At 44.4% G+C, this 14,254-nt stretch overlaps 3 protein-coding genes, 1 long non-coding RNA gene and 5 other non-coding genes across 11 annotated transcripts; 8 read left to right on the top strand and 1 right to left on the bottom strand.

Moving 5' to 3' along the window:
- Window positions 1-31: 31 nt before the first annotated feature.
- On the bottom strand, window positions 32-732 carry LOC108107370 (28S ribosomal protein S17, mitochondrial). Its single transcript, XM_017214875.1, has 2 exons — window positions 526-732; window positions 32-466 (listed from the first exon to the last, which is right to left on the bottom strand). The coding sequence occupies exons 1-2, from the start codon at window positions 631-633 to the stop codon at window positions 107-109; spliced, it is 468 nt and encodes a 155-aa protein (XP_017070364.1). The 5' UTR covers window positions 634-732; the 3' UTR covers window positions 32-106.
- Window positions 733-1,016: 284 nt separating this feature from the next.
- LOC108107428 (H/ACA ribonucleoprotein complex subunit 4) lies at window positions 1,017-3,427 on the top strand. The gene is made up of 6 exons (XM_017214958.2): window positions 1,017-1,120; window positions 1,182-1,550; window positions 1,622-1,873; window positions 2,064-2,338; window positions 2,563-2,973; window positions 3,034-3,427. The coding sequence occupies exons 1-6, from the start codon at window positions 1,108-1,110 to the stop codon at window positions 3,241-3,243; spliced, it is 1,530 nt and encodes a 509-aa protein (XP_017070447.1). The 5' UTR covers window positions 1,017-1,107; the 3' UTR covers window positions 3,244-3,427.
- Window positions 2,370-2,509, top strand: LOC121529683. The gene has a single exon (XR_005993593.1). It is a non-coding gene; the product is annotated as a small nucleolar RNA snoR639/H1 (small nucleolar RNA).
- A 108-nt stretch (window positions 3,428-3,535) lies between the features above and the next one.
- Window positions 3,536-5,065, top strand: LOC108107429. Its single transcript, XR_001772439.1, has 6 exons — window positions 3,536-3,769; window positions 3,966-4,002; window positions 4,186-4,236; window positions 4,422-4,468; window positions 4,719-4,747; window positions 4,939-5,065. It is a non-coding gene; the product is annotated as an uncharacterized LOC108107429 (long non-coding RNA).
- Window positions 3,549-3,636, top strand: LOC121529688. The gene has a single exon (XR_005993598.1). It is a non-coding gene; the product is annotated as a small nucleolar RNA Me28S-Gm1083 (small nucleolar RNA).
- Window positions 3,805-3,892, top strand: LOC121529686. The gene has a single exon (XR_005993596.1). It is a non-coding gene; the product is annotated as a small nucleolar RNA Me28S-Gm1083 (small nucleolar RNA).
- LOC121529687 lies at window positions 4,033-4,121 on the top strand. Its single transcript, XR_005993597.1, has one exon. It is a non-coding gene; the product is annotated as a small nucleolar RNA Me28S-Gm1083 (small nucleolar RNA).
- LOC121529689 lies at window positions 4,269-4,357 on the top strand. Its single transcript, XR_005993599.1, has one exon. It is a non-coding gene; the product is annotated as a small nucleolar RNA Me28S-Gm1083 (small nucleolar RNA).
- A 382-nt stretch (window positions 5,066-5,447) lies between the features above and the next one.
- Window positions 5,448-14,190, top strand: LOC108107385. Of its 3 annotated transcripts, none has more exons than XM_017214899.2 (6): window positions 5,448-5,577; window positions 7,034-8,387; window positions 8,447-9,419; window positions 9,478-9,644; window positions 9,711-13,552; window positions 13,618-14,190. In XM_017214899.2, exons 2-6 carry the CDS (start codon window positions 7,035-7,037, stop codon window positions 13,748-13,750), a joined length of 6,468 nt encoding a protein of 2,155 aa, XP_017070388.1. In that variant the 5' UTR covers window positions 5,448-5,577; window position 7,034; the 3' UTR covers window positions 13,751-14,190. The 3 variants fall into 3 exon arrangements, with proteins under 3 accessions (XP_017070388.1, XP_017070387.1, XP_041675793.1); XM_017214898.2 differs by lacking the exon at window positions 5,448-5,577 and adding an exon at window positions 6,289-6,598; XM_041819859.1 differs by lacking the exon at window positions 5,448-5,577 and adding an exon at window positions 6,289-6,618.
- Window positions 14,191-14,254: the final 64 nt, after the last annotated feature.

Genomic DNA, 14,254 nt, shown 5'->3' with positions numbered 1-14,254 from the left:
TTTACCTTGCGTAATCATAAACACAAAAAAATTATATCTACGACAAGTTAGTGCACTTTACTATAAAAGAGATAGGAAACTTAACAGATAAACAACTGGATAACCCCTAAACAGCAAATGGCTGGTCCTTGCCATCCTCGTGGTACTTTATGTAGGTTTCTCCATGGGTGAAGTCCTTCGTTCCCTCTAGGCGACCTCGCGGCGGAGCCTTCTCGTAATCGAAAGCCTTTTTCGACTTTCCAAACAGCTGGTTCGCCATCTCGATGTCCTCCCGGTACTTGCCCACGACCACCTTCTTTCCAGTTATCGGATCAGTTATGTCACCCAGCGGGTAGACGACCTTTTCCACGTTGTGCGTGATGAGGCGGGTAAGTCGCTCGGGAAGTTCCCTTATCAGGACCACATCCCCGGTTTTGCATACCTTCTGCGGGTCGTGCGCAAAGTAGAACTCGTCCTTCTTGAAGTACTGCGGAAAAAAATGTAAAATAAATTCTAGTCTTCTGAAATTTTATACGCGTTGCTGACCATATTAAGATTCTTGTCCAGTTCCATCCGACGAATGCGGATCTTGGAGGCATTTTGCTTTATGCAGGGCATGCACTGGCCCATCAGCAAAAGCCCACGCCTAGACATGATTCTGCAGAACTTAAATGTAATTCAAAAATCTATAAAAATAAACAAACTTTGCAGGAAAAACCGGCCAGTGTGGACAACGCTTTGAGCCGTGCACAATTCAATCAGCTGTTAACTATCGATTGCATCAGCAGTATTTGGTTAATATCAACTTACTAGGGCTGTCCATATTGTTTAGACTCCTACTTACCTATAAAAAACTTCACTTTTATGTTTTACATTATAACCAATAAACATATGTTAAGAAATATATATCTTTCCTTAATTATAACGATACTTGATTTTACGACGATGGATCTACACTAAATATCGATATCTGCGTGAAATGCAGTGCTGCCTAAAAAATATTGTAATGGAAAAATTTATCGATAGACTGCGCGCTCCACGTGTTTTCTCGTTCATTTTGTCGTTGCGCGCAACACGTGCGGAGGTTCCTCCGTCTATTAGTAGTTCTCTCAGACAAAAGCAGATAAAATGGCAGACGTTGGTAAGTCAAAAAAGTGATGAATAAAAACGCGACGCCAACAAAATAAAATGTCTACCTACAGAAGTCCGCAAGGAAAAGAAAAAGAAGAAGATCAAGGAGGAGCCCCTGGACGGGGATGATATTGGAACCCTGCAGAAGCAGGGCAACTTCCAGATCAAGCCCTCCTCAAAGATCGCAGAGCTCGATACCTCACAATGGCCGCTGCTGCTCAAGAACTTTGACAAGCTAAACATTCGATCCAACCACTACACTCCATTGGCCCATGGATCTTCTCCCCTGAACCGCGACATCAAGGAATACATGAAGACGGGCTTTATCAATCTTGACAAGCCGTCAAACCCCAGCTCCCATGAGGTGGTGGCCTGGATCAAGAAGATTCTAAAGGTGGAAAAGACAGGCCACTCTGGCACGCTGGATCCCAAAGTCACGGGTAAGTGAAAGCGCGTGTTTTCCTCCGCCCAGTAAACCTAACCTCAATATGTGGTCGCGTGTTTTGAACAGGTTGCCTGATTGTGTGCATTGACAGGGCCACCCGACTGGTCAAATCACAACAAAGCGCTGGTAAGGAGTACGTAGCCATCTTCAAGCTGCATGGAGCCGTAGAGTCTGTTGCCAAAGTGCGTCAGGGTCTGGAGAAGCTGCGGGGCGCACTGTTCCAGCGACCTCCTCTCATCTCCGCTGTGAAGCGACAACTGCGAGTCCGTACTGTTTACGACAGTAAGCTGTTGGACTACGATGAGAGCCGGAATATGGGTGAGTCCCTGTTTTATTAAGCCATTATCGTCCCGAGCGGGGGCGTCGATGCTGGATTTTTTGTCCTGTAGGGATGCAGCCCGCTTAACCAACTGAAACTCCAGTATTTGCCAGACCACGCAAATGCACATTATACATGTTAAAACATCGTCTTTTTCTCTCCTCCAATACCGCCTACTCACGTGCTTAGGTGTTTTTTGGGTTAGTTGCGAGGCCGGCTCCTACATCCGTACGATGTGTGTACATCTGGGTCTTGTTTTGGGCGTTGGTGGCCAGATGCTGGAGCTGCGTCGTGTCCGCTCGGGCATTCAGTCGGAGCGTGACGGCATGGTGACTATGCATGACGTTTTGGACGCCATGTGGCTGTACGAGAACCATAAGGACGAGTCTATGCTGCGACGTGTTATCAAGCCGCTGGAAGGTCTGCTGGTCAACCACAAGCGCATCATCATGAAAGACAGCTCGGTAAGTTTGGATGCTCAGTATATAAAAACCTACCCCATGATATTAAGCCGGCAGATGCGTGCAATTCCCACGTGCACCTGTGACTATGATTGGGAACAGTAAAGATACTGATGTGTGTATGTCGGGCAGTGCTTATATCCTGCGCGCTTGACAAAGAATATTCGGTCGACATATCTTCTTTTTAATCACGTGTTATTTGCAACTAATCGCGTCGTTATTTACAGGTAAATGCTGTTTGTTATGGTGCCAAAATCATGTTGCCCGGTGTCCTGCGATACGAGGATGGTATTGAGATAGACCAGGAGATTGTCATTTGCACTACCAAGGGTGAAGCCATTTGCCTGGCCATTGCTCTTATGACCACAGCTACTATGTCGTCCTGCGACCATGGTGTGGTTGCTAAGATAAAGCGTGTGATTATGGAGCGTGATACATATCCGCGCAAGTGGGGATTGGGTCCCAAGGCGTCGGCTAAGAAGGCCCTCATAGCCGCTGGCAAGCTGGATAAATTCGGTCGTCCCAATGAGAACACACCTAAAGAGTGGCTCACCGGTTTTGTGGACTACAGTGCCAAGAAGGCAGCAGCAGCTCCTCAGGAGTCAGCTCCTTCAAATGGATCCAGTGAACCCAGCAAGGTAGGTTTTCTAAATCGTTTTCTTTCCGACTGAAGCATACTAATCAATCTATTAATCCAGCGCAAGTTGAGCACCTCGAGCGTTGAGGAAACGTCGGCACTCGCAGCCTCTGAGGAGACTCCATCCAAGGACAAAAAGAAGAAGAAAAAGAAGCATAAGGGCGAAGAAGAGGCACCAGTAGCTGAGGAAGATTCAGAGCCTGTAGAAAAGGAGAAGAAAAAGAAGAAGAAGAAGGATAAAGATAGGGACAGAGATGAAGCTCAGGAATAGTAACATGATCGAATGTTTCTATAGGATTAGGTTTTATAGAGAACTCTACGGTTTTTTGTAGAGACACCTACCAATTTGCTAGCTGTTAAGTTTAAGGAGTGTTTTTATGTGTAGAAGTGCATACAAATAACAAATGCATTTAAGTGACATTCGCAATGCAATAAATTGTATTTTTTATTGTAAAGGCCTTTTTTAGTTTTCAATATCTAAGTACTTTTTAGCTCTGTAGTAAGAAAAATAGGCTTCACGAATTACAGGTGAGTTAAAAGTTCAATTTTTAAATCTCAAATGTTGCCTTTGCTCGCGTTATCCTGATGATCATTAACTTTCGCCCCTATCTGAAATTGAAACTTCTCCTGTTGAATGCGAGATTGGTCTTACTGAAAAAATAATGCAAGCCGAGCACATTTGAATAATATAAGAGTTTCGGCTCACTTAATTGTCTCAATTATTTACTTAAATTATTTAACATCAATAGGTCGAAGGACTACTCAAAAGGCGAACTGGCACAGCAAATGAACATAAGGTGAGTCTCGATTTTGGGTATAATTTTTCAGTGACATTTACCTTGATGAGCTGTAACTTTCGCCCCTATCTGAAATTGAAACTTCTCTTGTTGAATGCGAGATTGGTCTTACTGAAAAATATATAAAATCTATAGGCAAATGTTGCTTATTTTTAACTTGACAGGAAGTTAATAACAATTTTATATATAATTGCAGTGCGACCGAAAGGAACCATAAAATGCTTTCCATTAAGGTAACTTATCATATTTTTTTATATTTGTACATTTCTTATGATGAGCTTTAACTTTCGCCCCTATCTGAAATTGAAACTTCTCCTGTTGAATGCGAGATTGGTCTTACTGAAATGTTTTCAATAATAAAAATGATCTAATGTGTACTTGCATAATACATAATATGTTTTATTTTTATTTTACAGCTGGGTTAATCAAATGATGCGGTTTATATGGAATCCGATTTGTTTACAGAGGTAAATATTATTAAAAAATAAAAAAAGTACGATTTTAAAGTGATGAGTATTAACTTTCGCCCCTATCTGAAATTGAAACTTCTCCTGTTGAATGCGAGATTGGTCTTACTGAAATTCACCACAATTAAAACAATCTAAAATCTTTTATTTTGCCTTTCTAAATAAATGTTTTTAATCTTTTTCAGTTTCACTGTTATTGTAATAATGATGGGTTCTTTTTTATATTTAAAAGGTAAATATTTAAGTATTTAAATGTTTTTTTCTTGTGATGAACTTTTCAATTTCTTTAAAAGTACATCTGTAAAATATTTTTCAAGTCTGATGAAAAAGAAAAACCCTGAAATATGTGGCATGATTTTCACATTAACCGCAACAAAATCCTACTCCAATAGGTCCTACTGACAATTCTTACAAGAAATAAAACATATTGCTTAACAAACATTAAAACCCTTCTTAACAATTGCCTTTCTTTTGCTTTTTAGTTCGCAAAGCATGTTCTTATTTAACCAAGGTAACTATTAAAGATATTTTTTTAAGTTTCTGTTGAAAATGATGAAAACAAATAACTGAAATATGTGGCATGATTTTCACATTAACCGCAACAAATCCTACTCCAATAGGTCCTACTGAACATTTTCAAAAGAAACAAAATATGTTATTTTTAAATAAGAGTATAATTTGAATCATTCTTTCATATTGCAGTTGCTGAGAACTACCCTACTGATTTGGCGCTATCTTATGCTATCCGCATTTCAGGTACAGTCTGCTGAAGGCACTCAATTATATTTTTTAATTCCATTCGAAACAAAAATAAAAGTAAACAAAATCACGTGACATTTATTTAATGGGATTAGGTCATGCGTGCTCTTAACCTAAAACTTTGATGGATTCTTGGGCGGTCAAACATGTGCCAGGGGTGCAAAAAGAGAGCGAGAAACAAATTGGGTCACCCGCTGGCTGGAGTTCCCAAGTGTTAGCTTGCTGAAAAGAGGCCCCTTGATGATCCTTTACACATACTAGTCTTATTTTGTTTGTATTTGGACTATTCAAAAAAACGTTTTTAATGGTCTGGAAATGTCAGCGTCAGGTTTTATTTAACATAAGCAGCCCTGCGTTCCATTCCGTCATCCCTTGGCGCGCAGTCTATCGGACGCCATGTTGGATTAATCGCAGTATGCTTGTTTTTCACTGTTTGTGTATGTATTCGACTATGCTTTTTTCGACGCGTCGTCAACCGGAGCTGTGAGTTAATTGTAAAAATAATTTAAACAATTGCGACGCGGCTACGGTTTTGCTAGTGTCGACGACCCAACAGACTGTTAGTAGTCAATACAGATACAGGTAAGCTGTCTATAATAGCGCCAAAATTACAGTGCAGGACATTGCCGGCATGGAATTTTTTGCGGAGTGTAGAGGGTGTCTCATGTGACGCATGCGATCGGTTGTGTATGTATCTATTGCGACGCCATGTTGAATCTAGTTTTGAGGTTATTGATTAGTTTTCCGCCATCTCAGATCTCGGCTTAATATAATCATTTTATTGAAAATTAATGAATTGAAATACATTTTCGGGAAAAGATACTAAATTCAGTATATTAATGAAGCTAAATGTGTCGTGATTGAACAGTTTTTTTGACGATACTTAAAAAACAGAAATATTTTAGCTTATACACCCTAACTTTTCTATTTTTTTTTTTAATTTTAAGATACCTTCTGTTATTTTTTGACTTTTTTAAAGTCTTGTAGTATGCAAGTTACAGCCACTTAAAAGAAGTGCTACTTCTTTAAGAAATATCATATTCAATTATCAAGGCGTCTTCGATCGTTGATGATTTCGGATCTCATTCCTTTTTAGTGCTGTAAAACTAGGACCTTTATCAAAAGTTTTCTCCCTGTCATGTTCGTACATATTTACATAAATACACTTGATTTATCGGTTATCGAAAGGTGCACGTGGGCAATCCCTTCTCCCTCCCACACATGCCGCTGGTCCGCACCATGCGTTCCTGTGAAATGCCTGGAAATGGAGAGCGAACAGGGGGGCATCACACACACTTGCAAGCACGCATGGCGGTGACGCTGACTCGAAATCGGGATTATTTTGTGATCTGATCGCAGTGCATTCTTTATTTTCGTTTCGCCTCAAAAAGTGCCATTGGACATGTGTCGGTTGTGGATCTCTCCTATAATGAGTTTTGACCATCGCTCGTAGTCAGCACTAGCGCGGAAATCTAAGTCCTGAAATGTTATGATTGTGCTCTTCGAATAGCAACGCATCGCGTGTTTTTGTTTGTATGGGGGTGTGACAAGGGGCGCTGAAGCAACAGCAAGAGTCGTGAATATACCGTTTCTGTGATACTGGGTCAGTTTGCAAAAAAAAAAGTGCGTAAACACGTAACATAATTATTTATTACTATTTATTGTATATAAATGTACGTATGTGTACAAACGTCAAATATCGGTGCCATCGACAGCCTGAAAAATTATGTTGATTATACAGACATACAAATGTAGAGCGCAGCTTTGTCCGTGTGTGTATCTACTGTTTTTGAGAGCAGTGTGGCTCACAATTTTTGGTGAATTCATTTATTTGTATTAACTGAATCAAAATCTATAGAAAGCTCTCCTTGTGTTTTATAAATTTAGGAAACATTTTTGGTGGATCAGTGCATTTACCGGCCAGTGTTGCCAACGCCGCTCTCTTTTTATTTTTGGCGGTCAACACTGGAAATCATCCTGGATCTTGTGGTTTAAGTTTTTCAACTAGTAATAATGACTTTTTCTGGTTTATCTTCAGCATGACTTACGATCTGCCTCCAATCGTACTGAAAGGCAAGGAACTGATAAAATACCGCCATTTGAAACGCAAGTACCCCGTTTCCAAGGCCTTCCTGCAGCGCAACTGGTGGAATGTCAAGAGATTTATAGTTAACGCCCTTAGTCCTCGTTGCGTCATCCGGAATTATGCCTGGCGACGTCGGCGTAGCCACCGTGTCCACATCTTGCGACGTGTACGCATCATTCTTTTTGATCCGCGCCTAAAGGGGATGATCAAGCGCCGCCTGCAGAACGTGCGGCAGTGGTCTGGGAATTTGGTGGGTTATTACAAAAAGATGGGAAGGGTAGAGGAGTACGAGGAGACGGAGGTGTATCATGTGGCCGAGCCTTTGGGAGCCGAGGAACTGTCAAAGCAGATGAAGCAGCAACTCGAACTACTTAAGACCGGCAAAAGAAGTCTTTCTCTCATTGAAGACACCAATCCCACTGCGGAAGTCCCAGTTAAGAAGCGTAAAGAGGAGAATGAGATTAGGCAGGAAACGCCTAATGAAGAGACCGGTGATCACATCGACTCTGGTATCGCTCCCTTGAAGGAGACAGCTGAAAGGACGCCCACAAAGTCACCCGCTCAAGCAATTGGCTTAGAGGATGCCCCAACTCCGGCCACTCCTAGCAAGGAGCAGAGCGGCCCGACGAGCACATGTTCCAGTACCGAGAAGACAGACAAAGGCGAAAAGGCCGGTGGCAGCAAGTTCTTAGACATGCTCATTAGTAAGGTGCGCGTTAAGAATTTTGCCCGTGAGGAAAACATGCCGTCGGAAGTTTGCGTTGCTCCATTCTCTGTTTCTGAAGACGATGGCAGCGAAGACTTCGTGGGCTTTGACGAGAGTGTTCACCAGCCGGGCATGCTTCTCACTCCACTGGTGCCCATAAACTGCAAAACCACTGAGGGAAATGCCGCCTTTGTTAGCGAATCCTTGGATGCTTACATGCGAGAACACCACATTAATGATTCGGATTCGCAGCAGGACGACAAGAATAAGTTACTCGAGCCGATGGGACACGATGGACAGGTTACCTCGCACAGTATGGCTCCGCCGATGGACATGCCGGCTGTTCCGGAAGCATTGCAACGCTTACGAACGGTGGCTGAAAGGCGGCAGTATCTGCAGCGTTGCAAGAACCACAAGATGGGCATCATCAATAACGAAGCTAATGTATACAGGGAGTTGCAGCGTAAGCAACGTCAGAGAAAGGTGAAGATCGCGGCCATGCAAACTCTGCAGGCACCCGACTCACAAATGCCCTTCACGCGTCAGGGATGGCAGGCGGCCAGTTATGTGGCCACCGAGAACTCGAACTACTACTATCAAGTTAGTGTTTCAATGCTCCTTTAATTTGAAGTTTTATTAATCATCCTCCGTAATTCCAGGTTATCCAGGTGGATGGGGAGTTGGTACGCCTACCGGGAGCTCGGGGAAATAATTTGAAGAGGGAGAAAAGACCATACTTGAGCAGGCTAACGCCCAAAGAAGAGGAAGAACTAAACTGTAGTAGCCAGTGCTTGGATGCTCGCATTTGTCGGGAGTTAAAGATTATCCCCACGAAAGTGTGTCCGCCGAGAAACCCTAAGATCCTCAACCAGTTTCCACTGCCCGCCATATTTCGTCCCTGCCCATTGTCAAAGAAACCGCTGCAGAGGCCGCTGGACGATGACACGGCCGCTCTACTTCTCGCAGGTGGGAGCATGGCCGTAGTTAGCATGCCAAATGTTCAATTAGATGTTATACCTCAACTGGGACGACCACTACACGAAATCGCCAAGCGATATCTTCAGCACATCTTGCCCCATCATGACATAACGCGGGAGTGGGCCGAGTTTAGTGTATCGACGCTGCGGGCGCCACCCGCATGCATGAAGGATGCAGAGGAGCAGGCTTCCCAAACACCAGCAGGCCGCCGAAAGAGTTTTACATTTGTTATTCCATATCTGAACGATCGGAATCACATTCTCGTTCGGCGCGTGGTAGACCGATCTGAGCTCCTCGACAAAAGCTTTAATGAAGAGCCTGATAAGTTGCAAGATTTTGCCTTTCGGGAAATGCTTCCCCCTCAGCCAGATGCGGAGACCCTGGCCTGCGCAGACATGATCAACGACATGATCAACACTGTGGCCATCAGCTGCAGCGAGAACAGTTTCATAAGCGAAGATCCAGATGCAGTAGGAAATAGTTCTTTGTTGCCCAAGTCCTCTGAACTAAGTTCCATGAAGGAGGAATCTGTAAAAGACGCGGATAAAACTGGTAGCAAGGCAAAGCGGCTTCCCAACAAGCAGAAGCGCCTGGCAAATGAACTGAGACGTTTAAATGCAACTATTATTGATGCGGCTGCCAGAAATGCTGATGGTTTGTTGGCTTAGTCTACTTAGTTAGATAACAAAATTACGGTTATTTTCTTTTCTAGCTAAAAAACCGTGCATTAAGGATTATTGCCAGTTGGGCTGTCTGTGCGCAAGCTTAGCAGGTACAGAGTTACCTGTGCGGGATCACTGCGGCAGGGCAGAGTGTGTCTTGGATTGCCGTTGCATGGGTGCGGAGCAGGGTCGTGTCATGCGTGTGGAGGCTGTAGATGTAATATTCACATTATAATTATTATATTTGGTAATATTCTAATATTGTATTCCGTTTTAAACCTAGGGACGGGGAATTTCCAACGAGGATGCATTCAACTTGCGCCGTAAGGCCACTGCACGGCTGGCCAAGATGGAGAAGGACTTCACTTCCACCTTAGTGCTTACAGATAACGAGACTCTGCTTATCAATGAGTCGCAGGGCGACAAAAAGCGACGCTGCACGAAAGCTCCGAAGCGCTACGAGGATTTCGATGACACAATTTTTGATGAGGACGAAAAGGAAGTGGTATCACCTACATCAAAGAAGCAAAAGAAGATTGCCGCTGCTGCGGCGGCTGCTGCAGCTGCGGCTGCCGCTGCCAGTGCCAAGATATCTGCTCCTGCTCTAAGCGAACCTTGTTCGGTGAAGGACACCGATCTTGCCAAGCTGAAGCATTGCTTTGTGGGACTACGGCGTTTACCAGACATTGACAACTTGGCCACGTTTTGCATGACCCACCAGCTTTATAAGTGCTTCTGTGGCGGTGAATCCCCTGATGGCAAACCGGTGGTCATTGAGAAGGAGCAGTGGAACACGCCTGTGACTCACTTTAATCCAGATCTGGCCACCAGGGCACACTACAGCTTTGAGCGCCCGTCGGAGGAGTTTTCAACAAAGAAAAAAGGAAAGGAAAAGAAGACCAAAGCGAAGGTGGAGCAAAAGGCAAGCGAAGAGGAACAAAAGCCAAAGACTGAAGTAGAGACGTCTATTCCGCCCAAGATTGAATGTAAAGATGAATTCAAAGCAGCCGTTTCTGCTTTCAGCGATGAGACTCCTATCCAAAGGTCCATCGAGTTAGATGCTATCTTCAGTTATTTCCGTTCCCGTCCCCATATGTGCCGGCGAGCCATTTCCGTTCCCAAAAACGAATACCAACGCCTCAATAAACGACGGGCGGAACGAGTGCGTCACTATTGCGCCCGTAACGAGACTCCGGAATCAATGGATCTGCTTAAGGCTCGCATTCAGGGTGCAATTACGTACTACCGCAAGGAGCTCGATCGACAACGGAAACGAGAGCTGAGCAAAAAAGCAAAACCCACCGTAATTGAAGTGCGTGACGATTCCGATGGAAGCGAGGTTAACATCTCTCAGAAAAGAAGTGGAACCACTAACAATGAGTCGAATACTACAGGCAAGCGCATAAAACTGCAGTCGGATGAGCCTTCTCCTCAAGAGGAAGGAAAGAAGTTGGAAATTCAAGTGCCTCGCATCGCCGCCTGTTATTCGCTTAATTCTGCCGCCGTCGATGCGCTAGCATCTGGAATGGCTGCGGTCGCCTCTGGAGGGGCACAGGATTCCGCCGATCTGGATTCTACAAACTTTAGCTCTTTCTACAACGAGGTGGTTAAAAACATGAATACCCTGGTAAGCAAAAAGATGCAGGACATTGATCTGGCGCTGCAGCGAGAAAGCAAGATAATCCCGGCTCCTAACGAAGAGATTCTTTGCATCATAAAGTGGACAAACTTTTTGGCCGCTTTTGAATCTAGTTTCGTATTTATATGGGATGTCCAAATGAAGACTCACAGCTTCCTGGCAGCCACCACGACCAACTTGATGCCGTCGGTGTGTGGCGCTATTGGAGTGGTGAACACTAAATTTGCAACCGATCCTCAAGCATTGCCTTTAATGGCTCGGATGCTTATGAAATCCACGAGAAACGAAAACACCAACCGACTTGCTGTGGTAATGCAGGGCAGGCAGAGTTACTGGCTCGTCAAGGGATTCCTGCGACATATGGAAGGCAATGCCTGTACGAAGCCGACGCCACAGACTCATCCGCTGCTTACCAAGAAGATCAATGTGCTGTGCTCGCTGCTTGTGAAACAGCGTATTCGAGAACACCAAAAGAAGCGCAACAGCCGCGCAGGCTCACCTACTGAGGTGCCGAGTAGTGTGGCATCAGAAGTTCCTTCACCGAGCGCGATACCTATCAGGCAGCGCTCACGGGAAAGTCAGAAAAAGAATCAGAGCGAAGAAACGACGCCGAGTACGATTTCATCAGCAAAGACTACCAAGTCAGCTGTTGCTGCCGGTTCTTTGAAACCTGCGCCTGTTGCTCAAACAACATCGGCTTCAGATTCTGGTACTGCGAGTCTTTCTATCGGTCCTGAAAAGGCTTTGGTACTAGGTACCCAAAGTAAAAACAGCGTCTCTGGAATCCGTAGCAACATCGAGTTCAGAAAAGTTCACAATAATGATGTGGAAGAACTGCAAATACCCGAGCTGCATAAGACCGACCACCGATGGGTCGTGCTCGACATATATGATGACTTTTCGCACATTTTTGTTCCCGCTTTCAATGACATGATATCGTTGACCAGGATCTACAGCGTGATGCAGGTGGCCGAGGAGAGCCAGAAAGTGGTTAAGCTTCAGTTCTTTCCCAATGCGCCATATGATGCATTCGTGACGCCATCTTCAAAAAAGAAAATCTACTTTGGTCCGCTAAGTCTAGATGTGCCGCCGCCAGTGCTAGTGCTGTTACAGAGTGTTGACAGGAAGATGATGTTGCGAGAGGTTTACCAGCGAGAGCACTCTATTCAGGTCAAGCGGCATCGTAGAAGCATGGCCTTCTGGGTGCTGCATGTGAACGGTCAAGTGCACTTCGAGATCGACATGGAATCATCGGCAAAGCTTGTGGCGCAGCAGAATAGTTCTTCGGTCACGTCTGGTCTCAATGTGTTGAAAATTCCGTCGCAGCTATCTGTGGAAATAGAAAAGAACAACGAGACAGTTCCGCCGGTAGTGATTATCGATAGTGATGAAGACGATGATACGGATGATCAACTGGTTATCGATGAGAAGGAAGTCCAGAAGAAAGATACTGAGATTAAGCAGGAACTTCCTCGCACGAATTTCACCATACAAAAACTTCCCATGACCGGTGCTCTGCAGATAACCACTACGGATTCGGTATCGCCATCCCCACGTCCTTGTAAAGATGTGACAACATGCCAGCTAACCGGAGGTTTCATGCCCTTCATTTCAAACGTCCCCGCCAAGAATGGACAGGCAGCTCCTACCACCCAATACCTTACGCCTCAAGTTCAACTAACCACGTCGTTAAGTGTTCCTGATGTCGCCTCGTCAAGTTCGCCCGCACATACGCCAGCAGCCAAAATGGTGCATAACAAGATTAATGAGTCGCTGCAGGAGCTGCTGAGCAGTGGAAACACTATAACTCCTGGGGGCATAACTATCACTAAGTTGAACACCAAGGACAAAAAACGGCCAGCCGAATCCCTCCAGACTGTAAGCAATAAAAAGCGCATCACCATTACCGGGATTGCTAAACAAACACCGAAAGCATTACCAGAAACGGGGACAGTTACTGCTGCCCGGGCGCCTGTTATCAGGCCTTTGGCGACGCCTATTTCCAAAAACATTCCACCGATAAGACCCCCAGGAGCGCCAGGGCAGAACGCGGGGGTTAAGCTATATCCCAGACCAGCTAACGCTGTCAATCTGCAATCAGTGCCGGCAAATGTTAAACCTCCGGTAACCGCGACATCACGACAATCCATGCCAGCGAAAGTTACAGGTGGCAGTGATAAGCCGTCTCCAGTGTCCACCTCAAAGGTTTCTGATCCAACCACGCGTATGTCTCTGCCCGTGAAACCTTCTGCTGCGGGGGAGCCCCTGCCCTCGCGGCACTCTCTGCCACCGAAGGCAATTTCGGATTCCGTTGCAGTTTCTGGACAAAGACCCGAAAACGAAGAGGTCTGCTACGGCATAATGGTCGCAAAAGGTCTGCCACGCTTCCGCGTCAAAGTGCGCGGTTCAGACTTTTTGATCAGAATACCAGAACATGGCGTTTTGTTCTTCAAAACTTTTGGATCAGCCATAAGCTTTCTTAACCGGTAAGAGCAGCCTAAACCTTTTCCGTAATCTAGAAATGCTTACTTATGTTTTACTTATCTTGCAGTCACTTGGCAAAGAATCCCGATCTTAGGAAGCATCTGCCGGCACAGTGGAAGTTTCAGGCCACGGAGCAGGTCAACAAGCATTTGATACCTAAGACACAGCAGTCCCCAGCCGCCATCGTAATCGAAGATTGAAGTGTTTTTGTTTTTCGGCCATCACATTCAGATTGTGTTTCATTTAGCATGTAGTTCTTCACGGAAGCGCACTCAACTCATTACGTACACTCCCGTTTTTAGGATACATATTTAATATGTAAACTTCATAGTTATAACAGTAGATTATCAGATTATGTTATTTTTGAGTTTGATTATTATTAGGAATATTTTAGATTTACAAAAACGTATTAGCAGCGATTGTTACAAAGTCGATGCAAAAATATAAAGGAAGGTATAAATATTATATTGTGTATCATAATTAATTCACGAACTTAGCACAAATTGTAAATAATGTGTCACATTGTTTATTTGGAAAGGCTGCTTCAGCTCTGTTGTTTAATTTAATTTATGTTATGCGGCGCAAATTTTGAAATTGGACATTCCTTATTTTTTAAAATATATCTTTAAGACATGCAAAAGAGGTTTTTGTTATTACTGACAGCATTGGTAGCTCGATTTAAAAGACATGCCAAAACGAACGAT

Source organism: Drosophila eugracilis, unplaced genomic scaffold (assembly GCF_018153835.1).
Source record: "Drosophila eugracilis isolate 14026-0451.02 unplaced genomic scaffold, ASM1815383v1 contig_1765, whole genome shotgun sequence".
In the NCBI taxonomy this organism is placed as follows: Eukaryota; Metazoa; Arthropoda; class Insecta; order Diptera; family Drosophilidae; genus Drosophila; species Drosophila eugracilis.
This window is presented reverse-complemented; position numbering and strand designations above follow the sequence as displayed.

Bases quoted from the DNA above. Each gene is read 5' to 3' on its own strand.
- LOC108107370 (XM_017214875.1), bottom strand. From the start codon at position 633: ATGTCTAGGCGTGGGCTTTTGCTGATGGGCCAGTGCATGCCCTGCATA. The intron at 467-525 runs GTCAGCAACGCG...TTTTTTCCGCAG, and splicing joins TGGACAAGAATCTTAATATG to TACTTCAAGAAGGACGAGTT.
- LOC108107428 (XM_017214958.2), top strand. The intron at 1,551-1,621 runs GTAAGTGAAAGC...TGTTTTGAACAG, and splicing joins GCTGGATCCCAAAGTCACGG to GTTGCCTGATTGTGTGCATT. The intron at 1,874-2,063 runs GTGAGTCCCTGT...TCACGTGCTTAG, and splicing joins CGATGAGAGCCGGAATATGG to GTGTTTTTTGGGTTAGTTGC.
- LOC108107385 (XM_017214899.2), top strand. From the start codon at position 7,035: ATGACTTACGATCTGCCTCCAATCGTACTGAAAGGCAAGGAACTGATA. The intron at 9,420-9,477 runs GTTTGTTGGCTT...TTTCTTTTCTAG, and splicing joins GGCTGCCAGAAATGCTGATG to CTAAAAAACCGTGCATTAAG. The intron at 13,553-13,617 runs GTAAGAGCAGCC...CTTATCTTGCAG, and splicing joins GCCATAAGCTTTCTTAACCG to TCACTTGGCAAAGAATCCCG.